At 35.4% G+C, this 25,338-nt stretch overlaps 1 protein-coding gene across 1 annotated transcript in view; it reads right to left on the minus strand.

The window, feature by feature from the left end:
* GNAT3 (G protein subunit alpha transducin 3) overlaps window positions 1-25,338 on the minus strand; it is a 54,621-nt gene that overhangs the window by 13,325 nt on the left and 15,958 nt on the right. The window contains exons 2-5 of the mRNA XM_055301191.1: window positions 17,042-17,084; window positions 14,103-14,244; window positions 6,762-6,919; window positions 1,369-1,497 (exon numbers count right to left, since the gene is read on the minus strand). Of these exons, the coding sequence (XP_055157166.1) occupies window positions 1,369-1,497; window positions 6,762-6,919; window positions 14,103-14,244; window positions 17,042-17,084 (472 nt within the window). The remainder of the gene's footprint in view (window positions 1-1,368; window positions 1,498-6,761; window positions 6,920-14,102; window positions 14,245-17,041; window positions 17,085-25,338) is intronic.

Raw genomic sequence — 25,338 nt, forward strand, 5'->3', positions numbered from 1 at the left:
CTGAGAAGATACTAAATTGGTGTTGCATAGACTGACTAGAGTTGTAACCTTCTAGGTATCCAGTATGTGATATTAATTTTAGTAACTGGTTTACCATCCAGACTGTTCCCAGACAGTCTAAAATCCAGAAAATTCCATTAGCTTGTGTAATGCTTTGACAGGCTTAGGAGGGGCAGAGGGTCTGAGCAATTGGACTTGGGTTCCCATAGGAAAACCACTGAAACTGGATCAAAAACCAGGAGCCTGGAGAAAGCAGTTCCCAAGGAGGAACTGTACGACAGCGATGACAGAATGGAAGACAAACTGCTGACGTTTGCCAAGAGTAGATGTTGCTCCAAATCTTGGCAGTTCCTTTATCCCGGTTTGATCTTTGACTCATCTGTCAGAAAATTAACTATTTGTAGACTTGAAATTCAGGTGTAAATTTTAAAGAGCTTTCTTTGATAGTAACTTGAAAATACCCTGGCTATCTATGTTAACATCTATTCTAATTAGATGTTACATCTCGCCAATTCTAATAATAAAACATTTTTTTAAAAAATTTTAAAGCTCTTATCCCACTGAGGTAAATTTTGCTTCACAATTGATACAGATAATTCATATCACTTTTGTTCAGTTTTTCTACTTATTAAAAATATTCCCATTTTGCATACATGGATGAGTTTATTAATTGCATTTTTATTAATTTTTTCATTATTAAGTGATACATCTGGAACCTGATTGTAATATTTAATAGTCTGTCAATTCACATTCCACAGGGAGAGGCACTTAAGTGTTGTGACATTCTATAACACTATGGCTTGGATTTCCATTTCTTGGTATAGTGAATAAGTGGTTTTGCAATAGCATTTCTAGAAACGTCTCGGTAATATGACAGCAATAAAAATAGTGGACTCATTTTCTTACCCAAACCATGCTTATAAAATAGGTCTTATTTCAGTAAATAGAATCACATTCAAATAATTCTCTCAATTATTTGCATTTTTTAAATGAAGGAAATGAATATTTCAGGCAAATGGGAGAGTTGAAGGGCAAAGGACATAGTAGCTGTGGCACCTGTTACTTAAATTTTATTTAAATATATTTTCTTTCTATTTTTTTTTCATAGTAGGATATCAGTTTCAAGAGGAAAATGAAATTTAGCGCCTACTTGGTCAAGACAGAAGCATTTTTCTTAGAGGAAGGGATGCGGCTTAGGATGAGGGTTAGGGTGTTGGGCCACAGGAAAGCAGTAAGAGAGAGAGTGGTACTGAAGGTGAACCAGTCCTGGGAAGGATGCCCAAGCACTCACTCGGCTTGAAAGACCTTCCTCGGTGAAAAAAAATATTGAATATTTCTATTGATGGTTAGAAAAGACATGGTGCATACCTGAAATGCAAATCTTTAAAGGAGAATTGAGTTTCAATGATTCCAGTTGTTTTCACTCGAGAATGTAGGACATCTTGCTCATTTGGGACATATCCAGGAGCTGTGATTCTGTCTACATCATTAAGGTAGCTAATAAAACAACAAAAATAGCATGTGTTTTTAAAATTTATATTTGAGGACATCAGGATTCAGTACAAATGAATTTTTACTTCAGAGTCCATTAAAATGATCAAGTTGCAGACTGGTGCTTTTTAAATTCTGCTCATTAGAGCTTGGTGGGCGGATGTTGCAGAGTGCTAAGTGGCGCACGGCTGACCTGTGAAGGCCTCTTTTAAAGATTGCTAGATTGATGCTGCCTTGGCCTGGATTTTTGTGAGGTGTATGAATTGATGGTGTATGGATATGTTTCAGAGAAAAGTTGTATCTCCAGGTTTTGATCATCCCCAAAAAACCTAAATACAAAAAAACCTGCAAGTGCTATCCTGTGATGCTACTCACTAGACTGTCCTAAAAATGCTATAGTTTGAATTCAAGCACTTTGAATTTTAAGAGAGTAAGTGGTTGCAATAATGTTGTTCTCCATAGATTGTTTAGCTTAGGACTCTGGACCATTTGTTTTAAGCGCCGTGATTATATGCAGTTAGTGCAATAAAAGAAAACCTTTTTGACTTTGTTGCCAATTCACAATGGAACCAACTCATGATACTGATATGATGACCCCTCATGATTTGTGACCCACATGATATTGGTGACCCCTCCAAGGGATGGAAGGCTGAACTTAGACTTTGCACCCACCTCTAACACTTTCTCTTCCACCCGTGTGTCATTGTCCTTAACTCTTCCCTGGAGGACATATTAAAAGCCCTACTGTTAGGAAGCTGAATCCTGCCCTCTTTTTGCCCACAGGATCCTCGGGGTGCTGAGGAGGAGGATTAGGTCTGAGGAGACTGTTTGCTCTCTAAGAGTCTATTGAATGAGAGGAAAGAAACTGTTCTCTGCCTCCTTCTTGAAACCAGATCATGTCTTTAAACTAAAACAAAGTATTTCATAGCTTTCAAAACAGTTGGCAACCAGTATTCTAGACTTTCAAAACTAAGGCTTTAGTAGCTTAGCAATATGGCTATTTCTGTGAAAATGCTAAATAGAGATAGTAAAAGCCTGGTAAGGTTTTTATGACAAAACTGGCCATGATGTTAAACTTAGTTTGCATATGTGGCTAAATAGGAAGATCATGATGGGCAGACATCCATCCAGACAGAATTCCAAGGGTATAATCCAGCTAAATATTTTATTATTCAAAAGTTGCATTTTTTCAGGGACAAAGTTAAAGAGTTGTTATGCATTAGCACCTCATACGATGCCTTAAAAAGCAAAGCTATTTTATCATTTTTTAAAAAATAAATTCGACAGCAATATGGATAATTTATTCTCAGAGGTACTTTCTGATTTTGAGCCGAAACAAACTGAGTGAATGCCCCAAAGGGATTTCGGCCAAATGACAAAAAGGCGATCACAGTTCAGAAACACATGTATGTGTGGTGTGAAAATTTGTCACCATGCTTTATTCTAATAAAGCTGAATTTTTCTTAAAAGCAAGAGACAATCAAGATACAGATATATCAGAAGAAAATATTGGGAGATTTTTCCAAAATCTCTTTATTATTTTGTGAAGCCAGGTCCTTTGTGAATTCCCTGTTGACTAAGTCTGCACATATGGTAAAGCATACTGTTGGTCAGGTGGTTCACGCGGGAACAGCAACAACAAAAGCAAACCCTCAACCTAGCGACTAAATTCATTTTATGCTAGCTAAATGAATACTTGAAAAAGATGCATTTAATGTGCTTTCATTTGCATATACAAATGATTTCAAGCAAAGCAGAAGCATTAGCAGAGTGACAAATTTGCATTTAAGACACCTGTTTTGGGGACATCTGGGTGGGTCAGTGGTTGAGCTTCTGTCTTCAGCTCAGGGTGTGATCCTCGAGTCCTGGGATCGAGCCCCACATCTGGCTGCCTGAGGGGAGCCTGCTTCTGCCTCTGCCTGTGTCTCTGCCTCTCTCTGTGTCTCTCATGAATAAATAAATAAAATCTTGAAAATAACAAGATGCCTGTTTTTAATAAATATAAGATTTGAGTGCTCAGGCCTGTGGTCTAGAACTTAAACCAGAAGCCTGACATACATAAAATCACTTAAATCCCCCAAACCCCACCTGATTCTTTTTCTAATCATGAGCAAACAGTAGTTTTTTTTTTTTTTTTTTTTTTTTTCTGGTAAAGTCTTTGTTAGATCTTAAGGCTTATAGAATTTAAATAGCACACTACATGGCCTCAATCAGTAAACCATGAAGTATTAATACAAATGTTTTCCCCGTTTGTCACTGTCATGACTTTTCCTTCCAGTTTGCTTGTACTGATGGGGGCAGGGAGGTGTTATGTTGCCAAGGACACTGCCTTCCCTACTCTGATTAGGACTCACCTCTTTGTTAGCCTAAACTTGAAGGCGCTATAGGTTTGTGGTTTTTTTTTTTTAAAAAATATTTCTTTATTTATTTGAGAGAGAGTGCATGTGCGTGAGTGGAGGTGGGGGGAGAGGCAGGGGTCAGGGAAGGCAGAGGCAGAGGCAGAGGGAGAGACTCTTAAGCAGACTCCGGCTAAGCATGGAGCCTCACCAGGGCTCAGTCCCACATCCATAAGATCTTGACCTGACTCTGAGATCTAGACCTGAGTGGAAACCAAGAATCAGAAGCTCAAGGGACTGCACCACCCAGGTGCCCTGAGGGGGCTCTAGATTTAAAATAATAATAAATTTCCAATTTTGACTGAAAAAAGAAAAAGGGGAAAGGGAGAGAGAGGGAGGAGAGAAAGAGAGAGGAAGGAAAGAGGGAAAAGAGCTCATTACCTTATATAATACATATGAAGCAGACATGGATTCGATACTGATCTGATAGTGTATTTAGTTTTAAAATGTGAATGCAATGCGGTATTTGAAAAAAATATTAATTTTTGGAAGAAAGCAATAGCTTTCAGCTATTTTTATTTATGTTTTACTTAATCTTTCTTTCAAGGGTCTCTAAGGGCAGAATTAATTAATTAATTAATTATTAGCATAGTTAATATTTAAATTTGGGGGGTTTTAAATGAAAATTTTCTTAGACATGGAAGTGGGAGTGAAGGTGAAGGGGCAGTTTGGATTTCTTGTCCGACTGGTCTGTAAATCAATCGGGGTGTTTAAAACCATTATAATATAGGCAACGTTCACCGAATGTGTACAAATGTGTAATTGCGTTTAACTTGAACAGATAAGTGCTTACTATGAATCTATAACATGATAGTTCTGCTGCAAATTATGTATTTTGGATGTGAAAACAGAAAAACTGAAACTAAAGGTTAGAAAGACTAGAAAATACAATAAAAGATAATTTTATCTGCCCATTTTAACAATACAATACATAATTTTTTTGCTATTAAATAACAAAGTATTTGGTAAACATAATGATATCATAATTGCAAACACACTTCTTATAATATTCGAATAGAAAAATAATGCTTAATCAATAATGCTTATCTAAAACTAAATATATTAATTGCAGCTATTGAAGCGGTTTGGGACAGCACACACCACTCTCTACTCCCCGCCATACCCCAGAATGTGCCACTTTGGCATGTGGATTATTTTGAGCTGAAAGCACTTGAGACTCTGCAGGCTCAAGAGAACTTTTGCCTCTTCCTTAACTACAATAGAAGAATCTAAATTGAGAATCTTTGCTCTCAATTTAGCAGAGATACATTTTATCTGAGTGACCCATCTGTATGGTAGGGCAAACACCTAATTACCAAATATCTGCTCTTCTTATCACTCTCTGAAATGTATTTCTTTGCTCTCAAGTCCCAGACCACTTCCCTCTTCTCTTTAGTTCAGAATAACATATAGACTTCATTTTGTCTGACTTTGAAACTTCCATGTCCATGTAGATTCCCTGTATGTACCTTATTAAATTTGATTTTCTCCTGTTAATCTGTCTCTTGCCAATTTGATTCTTAGGCCAACTAGAAGGACCTTGGAGGGGACAGGAATTCTCGGTCCCCAGCACTGTGTTATGGCTTCTTCGGCAGCACATTTACCAACATTATCCATTACTTTCTCCCTTCTTCCCTAGAATTTTGTTAAGCAACATTTTATGAGAATAATCCACAATTCACTTTCTTATTGTGACTGTCCTTATATAGATTTATATAGAAAAGCAGTGGTTTCCATATTACAGAGAGTTCTGTTAGTATTATAATGTGGCTAGGTACTAGGACACATAAAACAGTTCTTGGGGTTTATGTAATTACATGACGCTATGCATTTTCTACTTCACCAAAGTGACAAGAGCAGGACTTTCCTCCAAGGGCTTTGGAATCTAAAATGAACATGGGTGAGTAATCACAAAAGACTGTTTTTGTTGTTGTTGTTGTTAGCTTTTCCTAAAATTTATGTGGGTTGCTTTCTATCCATAATTCTTCTGACCATCATGATCAGAAATCTGAAGTATCGTACAAGCTTCATTCTTCTGTCCTCATTCAATCTTTCATTTGCTTCATTTTTACCTTATTTTTTAAATTACTACTAACATGTTCCATTGGGAGTTCATCAAAGAGACTGTATTTATACCTTTTTAGACATTGGTATGCATGGACAGAAATACAGAATAAGTAAATTATATTTGCATACATGTGCACACACGCTTGTAGGCATTTAACCACAGCATAGGCTAAAATTTGCTTACTAAGATAGAAATTTAAAATAATTTTGATAATGAAATTATACATATTGTCATAACCTTCTAATTTCTTTGTGGCTGGTTATTGCCAACTGGATGATATTAGCTGTGAAAATGATAACTTTCTTGAGACTCAAACAGAATTATACAATATACAAATGTTTTGGAAATCATTATTTTCTTGAGAGTTCTGTATCATATTCATCAAACCAATGGAACCAAAGAATGTGTGTCATTAATAAAATTATTTTAGAAGATGATGATCAGTAATATGAATAGAAGTGAAATGAATAGCCCCAAACCTCAGTATGCATGTCACCAATCTGCGTTTATATTGAGCACAGTACACAGTGATTAATTCTTTTCAGTTGGGAGAAAATATTTGCAAAATATGAGTCTTCTTAGGCAAATAGCTTCAAAATTAGTTATTTTAAATCCTTTGCTTAGATTTTTAAATCTCATGCTGTTTTCTTGATCTTCATTTCTCTTCAATTACTTTTTATTTTAGTTTAACATATTGTAAAGCTGTTTTCTTTCCTCATTTGTGATTACAAATGCAGAATATGAAAAATTAGAATTGTTCATTTAAAATGTTTCAACTATAATTCTTGTCAAATGCATTCACTTACTAAGCTGCTGAGTCGTTGAGGTGATATTCAGATGACCTTTCAAAGCAGGCCTGAACTCCTGGGTCTCTCCAGAGTCGTTTTATTACCTCGGCCAGTTCCGGTGTCATGCCTCCATCTTCCAGAGTGTTTGCCATCACACAGAGTTGCTGTTGGTCTTCCTATAGCAATGTTTTTGTGAAAATGATAAAAATGTGTTGTTATTTGGAATCACATATCTCTTTTTTAAATAGAGCATTTCAATTCTATTATTTTTATCTTACTCCTTTAGATAATAATTTTGTTGAACATCTATTCAATGTATCTTAAGGTTGATGGAATCTTAAGTTTCCTTATAATGGCTGGGTAGAGTTCTCCATAGTAAAAACTGTGTAACATTATATGGTGAAATTAGAATATTTTTATATATATCATTAACTTCTGAAATATTGATATCAAAAGGGTTAATAGTTTAATGTAAATCCATTGAGATCTTAGGGAGTCCAATACAGAGATAAAAGGGTAATGAATCTGAACTAATCTGATACTTCATCTTCCTTTCATCACAGCCATATATTTTCCAGGAAATAAAAATATCATGCAAGAATTAGAGTTAAAATGGAAAATAGAACTCAATATTCTTTGCCATCGTGTATCTTTTGCAATCCTATAAATAAGAAATGATGAGCACTTTAATCCTCACACAGGTTTTAGATACCTGTCTAGGTGTTGTTGATTACATGCCTTTGGTGCTAATCAATAAGGCAGAGGAGAAAATTAGGAAAATAGAAGAATGGCACCTGGGCGGGTCAGTCCATTTAGCAGCCAACCCTTGATTTTGGCTCTGGTCATAATCTCATGGTTGTGAGATCAAGTTCTGAGTCAGGCTCTGCACTCAGAACAGAGTGTGCTTGAAATCCTCTCCCTCTCCTTCTGCCCACTCCCCACTCATGTGCGTGCATGCACTCTCTCTCAATAAATAAATAAAATCTTCAAAAAAGGAAATAGAGAAGGGAAGGAAGAAAAGAAAAAAATGAAAAAAAAAAAGCAAAAAAGAAAGACTGCATTATGTTACTCCTTATGGGATATTTAGAGGTGACAAGGGCAGAAGAAAATAACATTTTATCAAGTAAATTATATAGCACATGGTTTATTTAAACGAATAATACCATTTATGACTGAAAAAAAATTAAGAATTTGAGTTCCAGAGTAATTAAATTATTGCCCATGATACTAAACTAGGCAAATGATGTCTGGGTTCAAATTCTGGTTGTCAGACTTCAAAGCTCATACTCTTTTTAGTACATAGTATTATAATAACAGCTTATAAGTCAGTACTTGTAATATCTCACAAAATCCTCACAACACTAGTCACATAGATGCGATATTTTCTCCATTTTAAAAATGAATCTAAAACTAGGAGGTTAATTTTCCAAACCAAGAAAGACGAGGAACATCAGAAGAGTCAAATCCAAACTACTTTGTGCAATGGTAGGTGACTCCCAGTGAAGAATGGACAATTAGAACTTGCTGCTTTTCTGATACAATTCGATTTATCATTTTAAAATAGTAATGATGGGGGCAGCCCGGGTGGCTCAGCAGTTTAGTGCCACCTTCAGCCCAGGGCATGATCCTGGAGACCCGGGATCGAGTCCCACGTCGGGCTCCCTGCATGGAACCTGCTTCTCCCTCTGCCTGTGTCTCTGCCTCTCTCTCTCTCTGTGTGTCTCTCATGAATAAATAAACAATCTTTTTAAAAACAGTAATAATGATTTATTTCACCATTTTATTAAAAATCTGTTGTTTTCATTAAAAATGAAAGGTATGTCTCTTATTGTCAAAGAAAGGCTCTGTTATGACAAAACCTTATTGCATCTGCCTTCACATTCAGATTTTATTGCTAACCCAAACAGATCAGATGACTATCAAGGCAGAAATTGTAAATGGCCAAAAACTTAGAATTGACCCCATTTTCATATATTGGCACAGTATAAATTTTTGAGTCCTTCTTTCCAATAAGTTGGATATGAGCGAGCACTACAAATCCAGTGAAATATGACCCAGCCAGTTTAGCTGGCATCATCCCATTTGCCTCTTTGCACTGTTAAGGTGCCATTTAGGACAAAGGATGCAATGAAATAGCTGCTCAAATCAGTTTTTCCCTAAAGGGACAAACTGACATGCTTTATTAGTATACCTTTACAAACCAAACTAATTTCTAATGAATTCTTTCATTAAAAAAATTATCCAATTTCAATCTACACTTTATTTGAATAGTAACCATGAAAATAGTTTCATATTGAACATGTAAATGTCAGTCCTACTACTTTCCCCCCAGGGCAGGCCATCCTATCAGTTTGGTTTTTGTCTTTAAGACCTTTTATTTTTTAGCTTATTGCTTTCATTGGTAGAGCCAGTGGTGGGATTTTCAAACTAGGCTGTGCATTATAAGCATGTGGGGTTCTTCTACAATTATTAAAAAGCTGGCATGGTAATTTAAAGAATCAAAATTCATGTGTTTCAGGAATTGGGCCCCAAATCACATTTGAATTTTTTAAATATATAATACCAAAATTAACCAGTATTATGAAAAGTTGTCTTCTACATAAACAGCCAAAGTGATGGAAAACTGAACTCCTACTGATAATCTTACTCCCATATTTTGAAAACTCAGGTAGTTTCCCATCATACTCAAAATCCAAATCCCATGCCATGGCTTACAAGGTTCTACATATTTTAATCCATGTATTCCTTTTCACCTTTCCTTCTCATTCCCTCCCCATTTTTTCCCTCCCCTCACAATTTGTCTCTCTTTCCTCAAGATGCACTAGACTTCTTATTGTTCCTTAAGCTCACTAAACCCCCATTTGAGAGCATTTGAATGGCTCTTACTCCAAGTCTTCCCTGTGGCTCATTTCCTACTTCATTTAGCTTCTTCTAAAATATCACCCCTCAAGAATGCCTTCCAGGGCCATCCTTTGTTCCACTCTTTCCTTACTTTATAGCCTCCTGCCCTCCTTGATTTTTCTTAATAGCACTTATTTCTACCCATATAGTGCATTTTTTTTATTTTGTATTTTTTATATTAGACTATAAGCACATGCAGGTGACAGGTTTTTGTTGTTGTTCTGTTCATTTCTACATCCTCAAGACTGGTAGCAGAATCTAACGTATAGTATATGTCCCAGAAATACTGTAGAACAAATGAATCAATAAAATGAATTTGGCGTATTAGCTCAGACCTCACTTTCTAGAGAAAATTAAAAGATTCTCCAATAATTTCCTACATTTTTCAAATAGCTCCAAAGAGGTTTGAGTGGCATCCTGAAGAAATGTTATTTCCTTGTGACATATTTGGAAAAGCTTGGGAATTACGATGATTCTGAAATTGTTCATTCTATCAAGGTTGTGTAGCTCTGGAACAATGTTGCATAGAAACCGAAATATATATTCTCTACTAGTTACCCAGACTTCCTCACCAGTATTAGGTGATGATCCTAGAACCTTGTGGAACTCCTTCTAAACCCTTGGTCATATTTTCAAAGATTGCAGAAAAAAATATATCAAGAAAGGGAGACATATGACAACCTTGCAGTCTTGGGAAATGTCAGGTTAAGAAATGCCAGGTTTTGTCTCTACAAGATTGTCAGAGCCTTTGAGTACGGCCATTTGCCAATTTCCAAGAAGTTGTTATATGTATTCAAACTTGATTGATCATAGAACTTTTTTCCTAAAACATCTCATGAAACAGTGTTCATTGGCTTATATTACAAGGTTCACTTTGTTGAAAACTGTCCCATGGATGGTCACAACAACACCCGAATCATGATAAAGTGTTAAAACTTACAACATGTTGGTCTAGTGGTTGTTTGAGATCCTCTGAGATAGAACAGAATAATATTCAGAGAGGATAAGTTGGAATTTACTAAATGCCTGTATTGTATTCCCCTCTAGTTTTCCACTTCCCCCCTTTATATGTTCTATATTTAGGAAGTTAGTCTGCCAAGTATTAAACCAAAGCAAGAACAAGCCCTCCTTAGCTGCATTCCCCTTCAGCTACAGATCCTATTTCTCTCCTACTCCTCACCAATAGGTGCTAACAATGTCTTTAAACCCTGTTCACATATTTTCTTCTCACTTCTCAGCATACTTCATTGGATTCTGCATCCACTACTCTTCCTTTTGTTGTTGTTGTTGTTGTTGTTTTTTAATTTTCTTTCACAACTCTTCTAAAGCCTGTCTCATGATATCCCCAGTGTTCTTTATATTATTAAATCCAATAGATTTTAAATATACTTCTTTCCTGACTTCTCAAGACCTTTCAGCTTAGATAATTTCCCTTTGGAAACTTTGTATTAAATTCTGTGATTCCACATAAATTTGGTTTTCCTCTTACTATCCTATCATCTCCAAACTTCCCTCTTCCTCCCAAATGACCAGAATATGTTACTTTTTCAACACGAGCACCTAACTTGCTACTCTCCTTTATGCCCTCATCTTTTCTTTTGAAGCAGTTGACCTCTTCCATCCCATCTGTTTCTGTAATATAAATTATACACCATAGTGTAGTGTAATGCCAATACTACTGAGGTTTAGATCTCTCATCAGATTATCTTGTTTGAACTTGAAAGGCACATTTTCAACCACTTACACATGTGGATATGTTATAGAACTTACAAACTCAACATTTCCTAAGACATACTAGTTCTGCCCCCATTTTCACTGGTGATAGTATTTCCTTTCTCAGTAATTCTTTTCATAAGTGAGGATTTGGTTTCCCATCCAGCTGTGCTGCACTTCTGAAATAGGTGATGCTTTGTAATTAATTACTTGTTCAGCATCAGACTTCCTTCTCTTAAGGGCAGATACTGTTACTATTTTATTTACTGCTGATTTCTCAGTGTCCAAGCAAGGGTCTGCCATATAAATAATAGTTTGATGAAATATAATTTATTCAAATGATGTTAGATGTATAGACTTTAATGCATAAATTTAATGAGCTTGCATTCAGAGTGCTATTGGAAAATATATATATACTCAATATTTCCTAGGCTCTTACAGTATTTTGTTTTTAAGTGGATTTCCTATATTTCTGTTCACTTCTGTAATAGTCCTTGAAACTCGGTGAAAAAAGCACTAACGTTTTGTGGATGTAGAAACCCAAATGTAGAGAGATTAAGTAACATCAAAATTTACAGAACAGGTAACCAATAAAATTTTCCTTTAGGACTCTTCCTCTCTGAATGTTGATATAACAAAGGGTAATGTAAAAATATATAAATTGTACAAATAGCTAAATTGAAAGCTATAGTACAGCCAAACTCTGAAAGCCACACACACATGGATAAGATGTTTAGCAATTAATCTGTTTAAACCATGTAAACCAGGTATAAAGTATATTAATCTTAAAATCAAATACTAAAGAAGGTCACTGAAACTATTATAGTTTTCAACAACTGAAATCAAAATTTGCATTATGCAGTACCTGCCAACTGTGATGTTTAACACTTGAGGGCATAGGTCCTCCTGAGAAGTCATATCAATCATTCAGTATTGCATGAATTACACTGTTGCTACCATTTAATGTACAGTTTGAATAACTTGCTTTTATTTTAATTTTCCGTCAACATAATGGCAGCAATCTACAGAGTCTACATTATTTTCATTTTGCCTGCATGCAGATCATTAAGATGCTAACCAGTTAAGGATTAACAATCATTCCTGATCATTAAAAGTATTTTTACAAAAATTCTTGCATAGGGAAAAGCACTCTAATGGAAGCCAGTAGAAGTGGGTTTTGACTAAAGCACTAGCTATGCAATGCAGGCCACATTGCTAATCCTCTTTGATGTTTATTTTCCACACCTTTATTCTATTTTATTTTTTAAAAGATTTTATTTATTTATTCATGAGAGATACACAGAGAGAGGCAGAGACACAGGCAGAGGGAGAAGCAGGCTCCATGCAGGAAGCTCGATGTGGGATTCACTCCCAGGACCCCCTGAGTCACCCAGGCCTCCCTATTTTCCACACCTTAAAGTATGGGGTTTATACCCGGTGGTTTCTGAAGAGCCAATTTAAAATCTCAGAGCCTTAGGAACAGCCAGGGTCAGAGTGATAACCAACTACCCTTAAATAAAAAGGGGATCACTAAGTCATGGAATGGTAAAGAATGCCCTGAGAGGGAAACTGTAATCTAAAAAAGTAGGTGACTTACTGGAGCCACGTTTGAGGAAAGGTAAAATTGGAAGGAGATCCTCCTGGAACTCCTGACTCTGCTTATAAAGGATCTGCCCTAAGGACATACTTAGAATTTCTGTGCTCTTTGTTGGAAAATGACCGATGAGGATTGACCATTTCCTTTAAAATGAACAGCTTGAAAGAGGTATTTTTTTTTTCATCCTAATGGCTTCCAATGGTAATGTGCATAGTCTAATCTTAAACCCCTGGAGGGGTAGGAAGAGACAAGTACACATATCACATTCTTCTCTAAACATGCTGTTCCTCTCTTTTTTATTATTAGTGTAACAAGGTATCTAGGAGTTATATTGGGAGCAGTTCAGTTGATATCATCTGGAGGCAACCAGCTGCTCCACGACAGAACAAATGGAAATGAGTATTTTCCTGTTGATTGTACACCATTACTCCTTTTTGGGGTGTGGTTAACTATTGTTCTTTGGAGAATACTAAATGCTTCATTTGTCAACTAAAATAGTTCTATATGTTTGCACATAAACTCTTTTAAACTAAGTGGGTTTTTAATGTGTTTTAACATAAAATATATTACAAAATATAAAATAGAATGAAACTGTTTAGATATACCTTATAAACATAACTGACGAGTTGAGTATATTATACAAACATCTTACTTAATCACACAATTTTGAGTTGTTTTAACAAAATAACATAAAAGAATCATTTCGTTGCCCCACATTGTCTTTGTAATTATTGTTGAGCAATAATGATAATTATGTTATAAATATAACTATAATGTTTACTCCATGAATGACTCATAATTAAGAAAATAAGTGTAGATTTATTGCAGTTTGAGTTAATGGAATGAACTCTTTTGTACTTAGTAAATATTATCAATCTTTTTCTCTAATACAACGTATTATTTGATACTAGGTTCGATTCCTAGAAAAATAGTTAATGCTAAACAAGATAATAGCACACACTCTAAAAGAGAAAAAGGAATCTTACATGAAACAGAAAAAGAATCTTACATGATACAGAATTAAAATTCCCAAAATTAATATTTTATACTTTTAAATTTTTGTTAGATTAGTCCTACAAATTTAGTTCTATTGTTTTATGGCTGAAACTCCATTGTAGGACTACAACTGTCATTATTCGCATACTTACTGCACTTCTGGGATTTACATAATCAATCCCAAGGGTAGTCATGGCTTTCACAATAGCTAGAATGGATTGCAATGTATTACTGTAAATAACTGCTTTGAACTCCATGCATTCTTGCTCACTGTAACCATTCTTATGGATGATCCTATAATTTAAACATGAAAAGCTTTTGTGAGTTGAGCAATTTTTTTATAATATTAAAACATCAATAATAATTTGCTGAAATAAAATTACAGTATGTATTTGCTACAAAAAATATTGTCCATATGTCTATGTTAAATCTGAACAATTTTATGGCTTTGAATTTTTATTATCATCATTGGGATTTAATACAGTATTTTCTTTCTGAGCTCCTCATGCTAAATATAAAAAGGACTTTGAATTTACCCTAGATAAACCAGTATTTACAAATGAGTAAATCATGAGAACCTTACTTAGAAAGCTTATTTGTTTTCAAAAGAAAAATTTCCAGATTCCCCACACAAAGATACATACAGAGTTCTGAAACGTCTTTATAACGTGATTTCTAGAGGAAGCAAAGCAATTTAGCAGAACATTCATTTCTTTTCCTATCACTTAAGACACACTGGAAAATAGGAGTGCCGGCTTTCTATATATAGCATTAACAAAGGCATTTTTTTTAATGTAGGTAATTACCTGCTGTTAAATCCCTTGTCAGTTTTCCATCTGTGTACGTGCCACTAGTTCTCAAAGTATAAATGCTCGACATTTTATTTGACTGAACTCATCTTTTCCTTCCACTCGATCAGAACACAAACTTTTACTTATAGTTTTGGAGTAATACATTAAAATAGATTTACTTTCAAAAGCTAAAATCTCTGCATATGCTGATTACTTTTTTACATCTATCATATAGTATGTTCTTGCTCCTTTCTGTTGTTTGTTGCTGTTTTTGAAGTGCTATAGGTACATTGGGTATCATTTTGGATGTCATATTCTGAAGCAGTTGTGTTTTATCTATACAGAGACGCTTTATCATAAGTGGAAAAAGAATAGAAGTGCCCCGCAGGATACTAAAACTTTGAAATACAAGAATTTCTACAGTGAGAAGAGTTGAAGCAGCCTCTGTATCCATATTTATTGCTTTTGGTATTTAATTACCAGTAATTGCAGTATTTCTATTTTAAACATGGCCATGTTTATCTTGCTGTATTAAACAAGTAACTTTAATAAGTAAATAGATAATTAGAGTTTGTAGAAAAATACAGTAAAATGTCTTTGTGGATAGATCAAGTTCATTAAAAAAATCTCAGTCCTTTCTCAAAAACTGAAACTGGGAAATTATTTTAATTTCATTAAAATGGCAAGTACAACTAAACTTGGGGGCATTTAGGATTTCTTTCTGGAATAAATTCTGATTCCTATCTTTTCATCATAGGATAAGGAAACATCACAAAGCAAAATGACAAAATGGTGTTTAATTAACTTTTTAAAAATCCAGCTGTAGTGAGACTTTAATCAGCATTGTTTGTCTAGGGACTGCATAAATACATTTCGGTGAGATAGAGCTTTCTACTTGCAAGTTGATTCCTAAATCTGTTTAAATTAACTGGCTTTTCCTGGGCATTTTCTGTAACATACTGAATTATGTGCTGAAAAGAATGAGTGAATTATACTTTCTCTCCTCCCCAAGAACTTATAGACTGGATCTCCACTGTAGCCCCCAGATGTTAATTAAAATTAAATTAATTCCTCATTTACCCCAGCCACATTTCAAATGCTTAATGGCCACATAGGACTAGGAGCTGCTGTCTTGGAGAGTACAGATAGAGAATCTTTCTGTCCTCACAAAATATTCTATTAATACCAGAAAGGAAGAACATAAAATCCGTTTTTGTGCATTGTGATAGTACATAGCAACCATGTCTGCATGTGATGCAATAAACTAGAGAAGAAAAAGTGGTAAACTTTATTGGGAGTATGTGTAAGGGGTCACAGGAGACTGCCTGGGAGCAGTGATGATCAGCTGAGTTTTAAGGGAGAAGTAGTTACTCCAGATAGTGAAAACGAAGAACATTCTAGGCAGAAGGATCAGTATGACCAAGTAGATGATTACAATTGTCAAGCTTTGGTGTGTGCCAAGCACTGTTTTAAGTGCTTCATATGTCTTCTCCTTTCTTGCACTGAGTCCTTTAAAGGAGGTAAGATTCTTGCCTACATTTTACAGGAAAATAATGGAGGCATAGGTAAAGGCAGGAAGCCCCCCAACTCATTCAGTTAGTACGTGGTACAGTTGGGCAACAAATGCAGTCTGATTGGGGAGTCTGCGACCTTAGCCACGGAGCTGTACTGACTTGGGTAGGTCACAGAACTGTGTGAGTTCAGCATTTCTGGTGTAGAACCAGGAAGGGGGATGTCGTGGGATGTTAGGAGGAAGAGAGCTTAAGAGCTGGATTCTGAAGTGTCTTCTGTATCCTTCAAGGAGTTTGTACTTAATAGTTCATGAAGAGTACAATTCAGGAAAGAGATACAATTTTCTTTTTAACAAAACTGGTTGATGTTGGTGTGGTTATTGTGGTGAAAGAAAAAGGAAGGAAGAAGAAAGTGCTTTGCAGGTTAAAAATATTTTTTCCTCCTAAATTCAAATGGATCATTGATTGACATATTTTGAAATGTTTATGGCTTTTGCCCACATTACCAAAACCCTAAATTATACCCAGATTAATAGATTTAAAATATGGCTGCTTTTAGTATTCATCTTGTTGAGAAGCAAAGTTTAAGAGAGTGGAGATTGCAATATTACACACCAGTTGTGCTCTTTGTTGAAGGAGGGAGGGATACTTGCACAGGAATTGTGCCAGCTCTGCCACTACTTGGATGCACAGATTATCAATCAAATTTTCCATAAGTATTTATTTTCAGACTGCTCAAGTACACGGATAGACTTCAAATATCAAACATTTTAAATAGTCTATACCTACTTCATTTGTTTAACGATTGTGCTTTTTCCAGATTCCCCTGCGCCTGCAACAGAAAGATGGGACTGTTATAAATTGCTAAATTCATATAGATAATAAAACCTGTGATTATCACTTTCTTGTGGGTAAATCTTGAACAGAGAGCTCTCCTATATAAAGAAGGAAAATAATCTCTGTCAAGTCTTGAAAGATATTAGCTGCCTACTTTCTAGGATACCCGAAGAAAATAAAACCCCTGTATATTGATGTTAAATCCAGATATAGGTCTGACTTCAAGGTAAAGGGTATCTTCTAAAACAAGAAATGTATACTCTCAGGAAAAAAATATATATTACTGCATTTGAACATAATTTGGAAAGCTCGTGTCGCCTGGGTTTGCACCCCAAGGAAAGTAGTCCCAATTTTACAGTCTCTAGGTAGCTCTAAGTCTCCCAGAATGTCTCCTCATGTATCCTATTAGATTAAATAGCAATAAAAAAAGAACACTACAAAGTTGTCTTTTATTCCCAGAACGTTTTGAAGCCTATTCTAATCGAAGAATAGACTCTTGTCTTTAATACTGTGTTTACCTTGGTACACAATGTTTTTTCTTCTGTTTATATAAAGGGAAATTAATAAGATAAACAACACTAAACAAACCTAAAGAGGCTGCAGATAACAATGACCGGTGAGCATCTGAAAATGGATTACACATTCCAGAGGGAGGAGCATGGGGGGTGATAATACCATAGAAAACCAGTTGCAAAAAAAAAAAAAAAAAGAAAGAAAGAAAGAAAACCAGTTGCATTTACCTCGAGCATTTATTTTAGTTGATATACAATATACAACTTAATTTTGGTGTGTTTGGCAAACATTGTATAGAGAGGTACAAAATTCACATGATTCATAAAATATAAAAGATGAAACTGATGAAAAAAATCTGTTTCCAGCTATGTCACAAGGCCTTTTGAGCATATTTCTTGAGTCTCCTTTGCCATTAATGAGTGTTTACTTGTGAAATGAAACCCAAGAAGTACTGAATTGAAGTGACCTGGGTTTGAGGGTTTGGTTCTGTCCCCGTGTGTGCACACCTGTGAGCTTTGTGATCTCTTTGGTAAGTTCTTAAGGCCTTACCTATAAACCGAGAATATTTACTTCACAAGATTATTGAAGACTATAATGCCATAATAAGCACAAACTTATTTGCCAGCTACCATGCAAGATAAAACACAAAGCAATGTACTTAAGAATCCACATATGTCAGAAACTCTGCGGTACTTTGTAAAGAGAACAGTGTAAAGAAACCCTACATGTATTAAATAAATGATGTTGAAGCAACTGGTTGTTCATGTGGAAAAACAGCATTGACTCTTACATGACAATAATCCAAAAATTATTTTGAATTGATTCATAAACATGTATCTGTTTGTGTGTGTACTAAAGCTATACAAGTTCTAGAGCAATACATAGATTAAAATCTTTGCAAGATAGAAGTAGCCAAAATGTTCTTAGGTAACACACACACACAAAAACCAAACAAAACAACAAAGACTTAAAGATTGATAAATTGGACTTGCTCAATATTAAAAATGTTTGCTTTCCAAAAGACACTGTCAAGCAAATGAAATGACAAGCTACTGACTAGGAGGAAACATTCACAGCAAGTCTGTCAGGCAAAGGGCAGGTACCTAGATTTATAAACTATTTTAAGTTCATAATGAGAAGACATAAATATCCAATAAAATTAGGCACAAAATTTGAACTGACGTTTTTCAAAACAAGATATTTGTGACCAATAATCTTCTAAAAAAGATGCTCCATGTTAGTAATCAAGAATGGCACCCTAGAGAGATAGCATTACATATCCAGTAAAATTGGCTACAATTAAAAGATTCACAATACCGTGTATTGACAAGGATGTGGAGCAATTGGGAGACTCTAATTTGCTGGTAGAAAAGAACAAAGTATATCCACTCCGGAAAACAATTGGCAGCTCCTGATATGTTGAGTATAAACCTATCATATGATCCACTCATTACCCTCTTAGGCATTTACTCCAAATAAAAGAAAATGTACATCGTCACAAGGATTTGCACATGAATGTTCATATTTGATGAACTTTATTTGATAGCCCCAGAGCAGTAATACCCAACTGCCCATTAACAGGGACAATAAACAAAACGTAGCATCTCTTAATGAAATGCTACAAGCAGTAAAAAGGAATACACTTATGACTCATGCAACAACACTAATAAACTTAAAATGATGCTGCATGAAGGAAGCAAGGCAAATAGACTGTATTGATCCCATATATTCCATAGTATATTTGTTTCATTTATATAAAACTCTAGAAAGTACAAACCAGGGCACCTGGGTGGCTCAGTTGGTTAAGTGTCTGGCTTTGGCTCAGGTCATATTCCAGGGTCCTGGGACTGAGTCCCACATCAGGCTCCCCGCTCAGCAGGGAGTCTGCTTCTCTGCCCTTCTCCCCCGCTCGTGATCTTTCTCTCTCTCTCTCTCTCAAATAGATAAATACAATTTTAAAAACATAAAAAAAGTACAAACCAAGCGCAGTGACAGAATGCAGATCCGTGCTTCCTACTCACGGGAGAGGAGAAAGGCAAGGACTGCAGAAGCACAGGAGGAAACTGAGCGTGTCGAAAGCGTTCAGTATCTTTAGTCATGGTAAAAACGATTTCATGGGTGTGTACATCTATCAAAACTCACTAAATTGTACTCTTTCAGGATTTGCGATTTATTATATGTAGATTTTTATCTCAATAATCTTGTTTAAAAAACATACATCCTCAGCAACTTAAAAATGATTGTACCATAGGTCATTATCAGGAAGACTACAGAGAATAAAACACCTATGATTTTAAGGTCCAATATTCCCATAATATCTTAATATATGTGTGTTTTATAAAGTAGAATATTACATACTTATATGTAATATGTAATATTTATATATTTTGAACAGTAGGATAAATGCAATGAGACTCAGAGTATTCATATGAGTGTTTATTAAAATGATGATGGCCCCCCTGGGTGGCTCAGTGGTTTAGCGTCTGCCTTCGGCCCGGGGCATGATCCTGGGGTCCTGGGATCGAGTCCCACCTCAGGCTCCCTGCATGGAGACTGCTTCTCCCTCTGCCTGTGTCTCTGCCTCTCTCTCTCTGTGTCTCTCATGAGTAAGTAAATAAAATCTTTAAAAACAAATGATGACTAGTGTAAGGATGGCTGCCATATGAGGAGTCTAAAATGGATATATCTCTTGAGAGTGAAAATGATGGGAGAATTTGGTTAAAATTACTGCAACATGTAGGGCATACTGTATAGAGTATGAAATGATATATAAAGACATATTTTTTAGTGTATTTATCTATGAATCCTAGACATACGAAGCGGGAGGTGGGGAAGGAGCAAATTTAGGCAGCCACTAGAACTTGGAATATTCTGATTTTACAGATGGGAGAAAAGCAGAGAGTCACCAAGAATTGGCAAAGCCTGATAATACAAATTTCATAAAACTTTTAGATAAAATCACCAATAAATCTTGAAAGCATTGGGGAATATTCAGTATTTTGTAACTGATATGAAATCATATTTTTATAATTATCCTCAGTTTACAACTAACCCTTATCCAAAGAAATATGACATTAAAATAAGATATTGACCAAAGATCTGAACTAAAATGCCAATGAGTAGATTTGTTAGTTTTCTCAACCTAATTTCCGTATCTTTAAGAGAAGCAAGAGGCTTCATATACTACTGGTAGCTCCAAAAATTGGGTCACGGGACACATTCGAAGTCTCAGGGCACCTGTTAATTTTGGACAGATTTCAAAGTAGCACAGCTAAGGCAGTTTTAAAATTTCCCAGGAAAAATCCAAACCCAGGATTTGGATTTTATTATGCTACTAAACGTCTATCCCTTACTAGCATGGCAGTCAACTGCCTAGTTTTACCTGTTTTTATGTAAACAAAACTAATAGGACTTTTGATAACTCTGAATCTCAGAATTTTATTTAAACTTATAGCAAAATATATATTGAATTGGAGGACCTTGACTTGCCTGGTTAGATTTTTAACTCCACTGTCAGCTACTTTATTCTAATTTCCCTACTCGACTTTTTCCTAGCACTTACCGTATTCTACAAATTGACAAATTACTCACATGCCATTTTTAATTTTTTGTTTTTTGTTTTGTCTGTCCTTCCAACACTGTGAGGTACACTGCACAAGGGCAGGGGTCTCTGTTTTGTCCACTGATGAATCTAAAACACCTAGAAGAGTGTCTAATCCTAGAATTTCAATGAAATAAATGAATTCTTTAAGTTCATACTTAAAAAATAAAAGTTTGCCCTTTGTATTGGATATTACACTTTTTATCTTGAAACCTTTCTGCCTGATTGGCACTATTTTCTTCAGCTGTGATAAACAGATATATCTACACCTAAATTTAATTCTACTTCACAGCAAATACGTATTGTCTCAGGCTTATCAAAATGTATCTAGTTCCTACAGTTATCTGAAACAGCAGGCCACCTCATAGCAAGGATGTCAGAGTGGTAAAGCTACGGGAAATGAGATTTCATTGCCTGGTGAGGATGTATGGATTCTTCATCCTGAGGACCCTCCAGCAGACTTCTCTTCATACTTTTATACTACTGTGGTCTACACCGCACAGCATAAAAATTTGACAAATGCAAAATCAACCACAGCAATTTGCTAATCTTTCTTTATAGACTTGTAACCAAATATGAACTGACAGTTGGCGCAAAACCATCCCAATTAATAGCGACTGCTGTGTCCAAGGGTAAAAGTTTTGAGGATAAAATAAAAATCACATTAAAATATCACCTCACCTATTTTCAGAAGACAAGTGGCTGTATTATTTTGCATGACTAAGCATTGCTTGTTTGCAAGAGTGGTTAAGAGCAGATCAACGAGCTCTGTACAATATTTTGGTTTGCTGGCTTCAGAAGATTGGCTATTTTGCTCCAGGTTGTGCCTCATTTTGGGGGAAAAAAGTTACCTAGCAATATTATAAAACTGTTCTTGGTAATATTGTTTTAAACTCTCTACAGTAGATGTGGACATTAGAAATTAGAGCGTCATACTATTTGGGTGATGGATTCGGAGAATATCTCACTTCTCCAAATTTATATGTATATGTATATTCATAATTTTGCTATATGGAAAATTATAGAATCATAAGGATGTGGGAGGACAGTCAATGGGCTCAATAGGAACCCCACTGCTTGTTCATGCAGAAGTATTTAGTGTTATATTTTGATCAATCAGAATGGAAGTATTGGGTGGAGGGGGGAACTTTGGTGAAAATCTGAGACTGAGAAAAGGAACTCATCCTATTATATTTAATTGGTAATTATACTGATAACACTAAGATCGGGCAAGTTGCCAAATTATTTCTGAGTCTAGAGGGTATCTTATTATAAAATGATTCTTTATAGGTTAGCTGATCATTCATGACCTTTCTTGGGTAAGCAGAATACTGTAATGTTTACAAAATAGTATGTTTTATGAAACTACATATGAAATATGAATATTTTCCTTGGAAGACTTTAGAGAAGCTATCTGGATCATTCTTTGCTCTTTGTATGACTTCAGTCTTCTATATGAAGGTCCAGTATAGTCCGCTATAGTGTTAACAGGGAAAACTCTTGAAGAAAAGTCAATCTCTCCAAAATCCTATTTATTATTTGAAACTCTATTAGAAAGTTATATCAGAAGTAAATAGCAAGTCCCATTCTCACAATGATTCTAGGTCATAGTTCACAATAACCATTCCATTCTTGTACAATGAGATCATGTTACAGAGTCAAATATAGACATCAAAACAGCATGTTCACATAGGCTGAGGGTGTCCCGAAATAATCTCTTCCTTCCAAACCGGTCATCACTAAAATTATTTTCTGGGTCAAGGGGTACTAAAGGAATTTTATTTATTGGAAGTGGATAATGTTTCAAATAATTAAATATTCAGGCTGGTGCTTCCTATTTTAATACTCAAATTATTCCTAAGAATTAAAGATTTTATTTCACATTTTTATTTACAAATATTAAAGACAATTTTAAAGCTACATGACATTTATGGTTGTAACTGAACTTCAACTGGACACACTCCTAGGCTTGATTATTCATTTCCTAAGAGGCAAAGTGAGAATAAACACTTATCCTGCATAAGATTTTTTTGTAGGTGGTTTTAAAAATCACATAATTGTACAGTAAAATACAAACTCAGAAATCAACCAACTATGCATATCTCTTCATTCTATGCATGAGAAAAATGGGTCCAGGAGAAATTGTAATACTCACCCAAAGTCCCACATCTACCTCAAAACAGAGAAACTGTCTTCTGACACCCATATTAATGCTGTAAGTTTGATTTATTTAAAAAAAAGTCCTTATGATGTCAATATCAAAATTATTTCATCACATAAATTATTTAATTCCTTCATTACAAATTAATATGAAGGCAGTGTACTTGCCATAGATATCGGTGTGCAGTGTCTGCCTGTCATCCATTTATAGACTGTAGGCATGGAAGGTTTTTAGGGTAGCCCTTTTGAACCAACTTAATTTTATTGCACTGTTTATTCCTCTTTCTTACAGAGCAGTGACAAAATTATCTGTCTCTTCCTCATGACAACCCTTCAAATCGGCTAGACCGACGGTAGGAAAACGTGATAGGCATACTCACATTTTGGAATTAAACAAATGTGGGCTTGCAATTATTTTTGACTTTGGATATCTTGGTCAAATTTAATCAGAGAGTCGTTTCCTCTTTTATAAAATGGGGCTATTAATATCTACCCCTTAGGGTTGGGCAGGTTAAATTACAGATAGAAATCCCCAGGACGTACTTTAACTTATGGTGAGTTCTCGGCATTTTCTCTTAATTGAAGCATGCTCTATCTCTTTTCTAAGAGAATTTGCAAGTTTAATATGTTCTGGTCCTTTAATCCTTTCTTGTGGAACAAGATATTTAAACCCCTTACATTCAACACTGGACTCCACGTGTGAAAGCCAGTGTCCTGAAGCACTGGTACTGAAAATTGTGCCATACATATCAGGAGATTTATCAACAATACTGACATTCTGATGTAGTAGGATAGGAATGCAACCTAGGCTGGCCTTGCTCTTGGTACTTGTTTTTAAATAGAACACTTAATGCAGACCATGATTCATTTGCCACTGCCATTGTCTTCCTCCTCCTCTTCTTCTTTTTCTTCTTCCTTCTTTCTTCTTTCTCTTTTCTTCTTCAGTTTTATCATATCCTCTACCTATATTGAGTTTGGAATATTTAAAATTTTTCACCTTTGATTCCACATCACCTCTTAGCAAACAGATTATTTCACATACTATGCGTGTATAATCTTTTTTTAAACCTCGGCTGAAGATCTCTTGTTTAAATTCCATTTTGTTGGGGCACCTGGGGGGCTCAGTGGTTCAGTGTTTGCCTTTGGCTCAGGTTGTATCCCGGGGTCCCAGGATCGAGTCCCCCATCTGGCTCCCCACAGGGAGCCTGCTTCTCCCTCTGCCTATGTCTCTGTCTCTCTGTGTGTGTGTCATGAATAAATAAATAAAATCTTTTTTTAAAAAGTAAATTCCATTTTGTTTATTTGGATCAATCATTTCTGATGGTTAAAGTCAGTCAGAACTTTGACTTTGTTTGTCACTATATGTTGCCAAACTCTGAATCTTATTTGAGTATGAAATGGTGCCTATCCACCTTCACCCAAACACCTGGTAAGAGCATTGAATAGGAAAGGGTGAGGGGCAGGAAACTGGGTCAAGTCCCTGAATCATCATTAGCCCTTGTTCACTGTTTGTAGTCAACAATGTAGTCAACTGGCTTACAGTATGAACTATGACAACCCCTGAACGTTATTGTACATATTGCTTATCTGGTTAAGGGAACTGCCTTTATAGCTTGTTTGATAAGAGTTTTTCAGATATGGATGAAAGAAATTTATTGTTTGTTTTTGGTTACTTCAAACATAACTATAACTATTTTTCTCCTTTAATGTGGTAATGTAGTAATGTAGTGAATGATATTAATATTCCAGTGCTATTTTAACCATGCATTTTTAGGATAACTGCCCCCTAAAAGAAGATACACTTGATATACTTCCATACTTCCATACTTCCTCCTCCTCCTCCTCCTCCTTCTTCTTCTTCTTCTTCTTCTTCTTCTTCTTCTTCTTCTTCTTCTTCTTCTTCTTTCTTCTTCTTCTTCTTCTTTCTTCTTCAACATTTTGTACATTCTTAGAATCAGCTTGCTAATAATACTGG

This window comes from Nyctereutes procyonoides, unplaced genomic scaffold (assembly GCF_905146905.1).
Source record: "Nyctereutes procyonoides isolate TBG_1078 unplaced genomic scaffold, NYPRO_anot_genome, whole genome shotgun sequence".
In the NCBI taxonomy this organism is placed as follows: domain Eukaryota; kingdom Metazoa; phylum Chordata; class Mammalia; order Carnivora; family Canidae; genus Nyctereutes; species Nyctereutes procyonoides.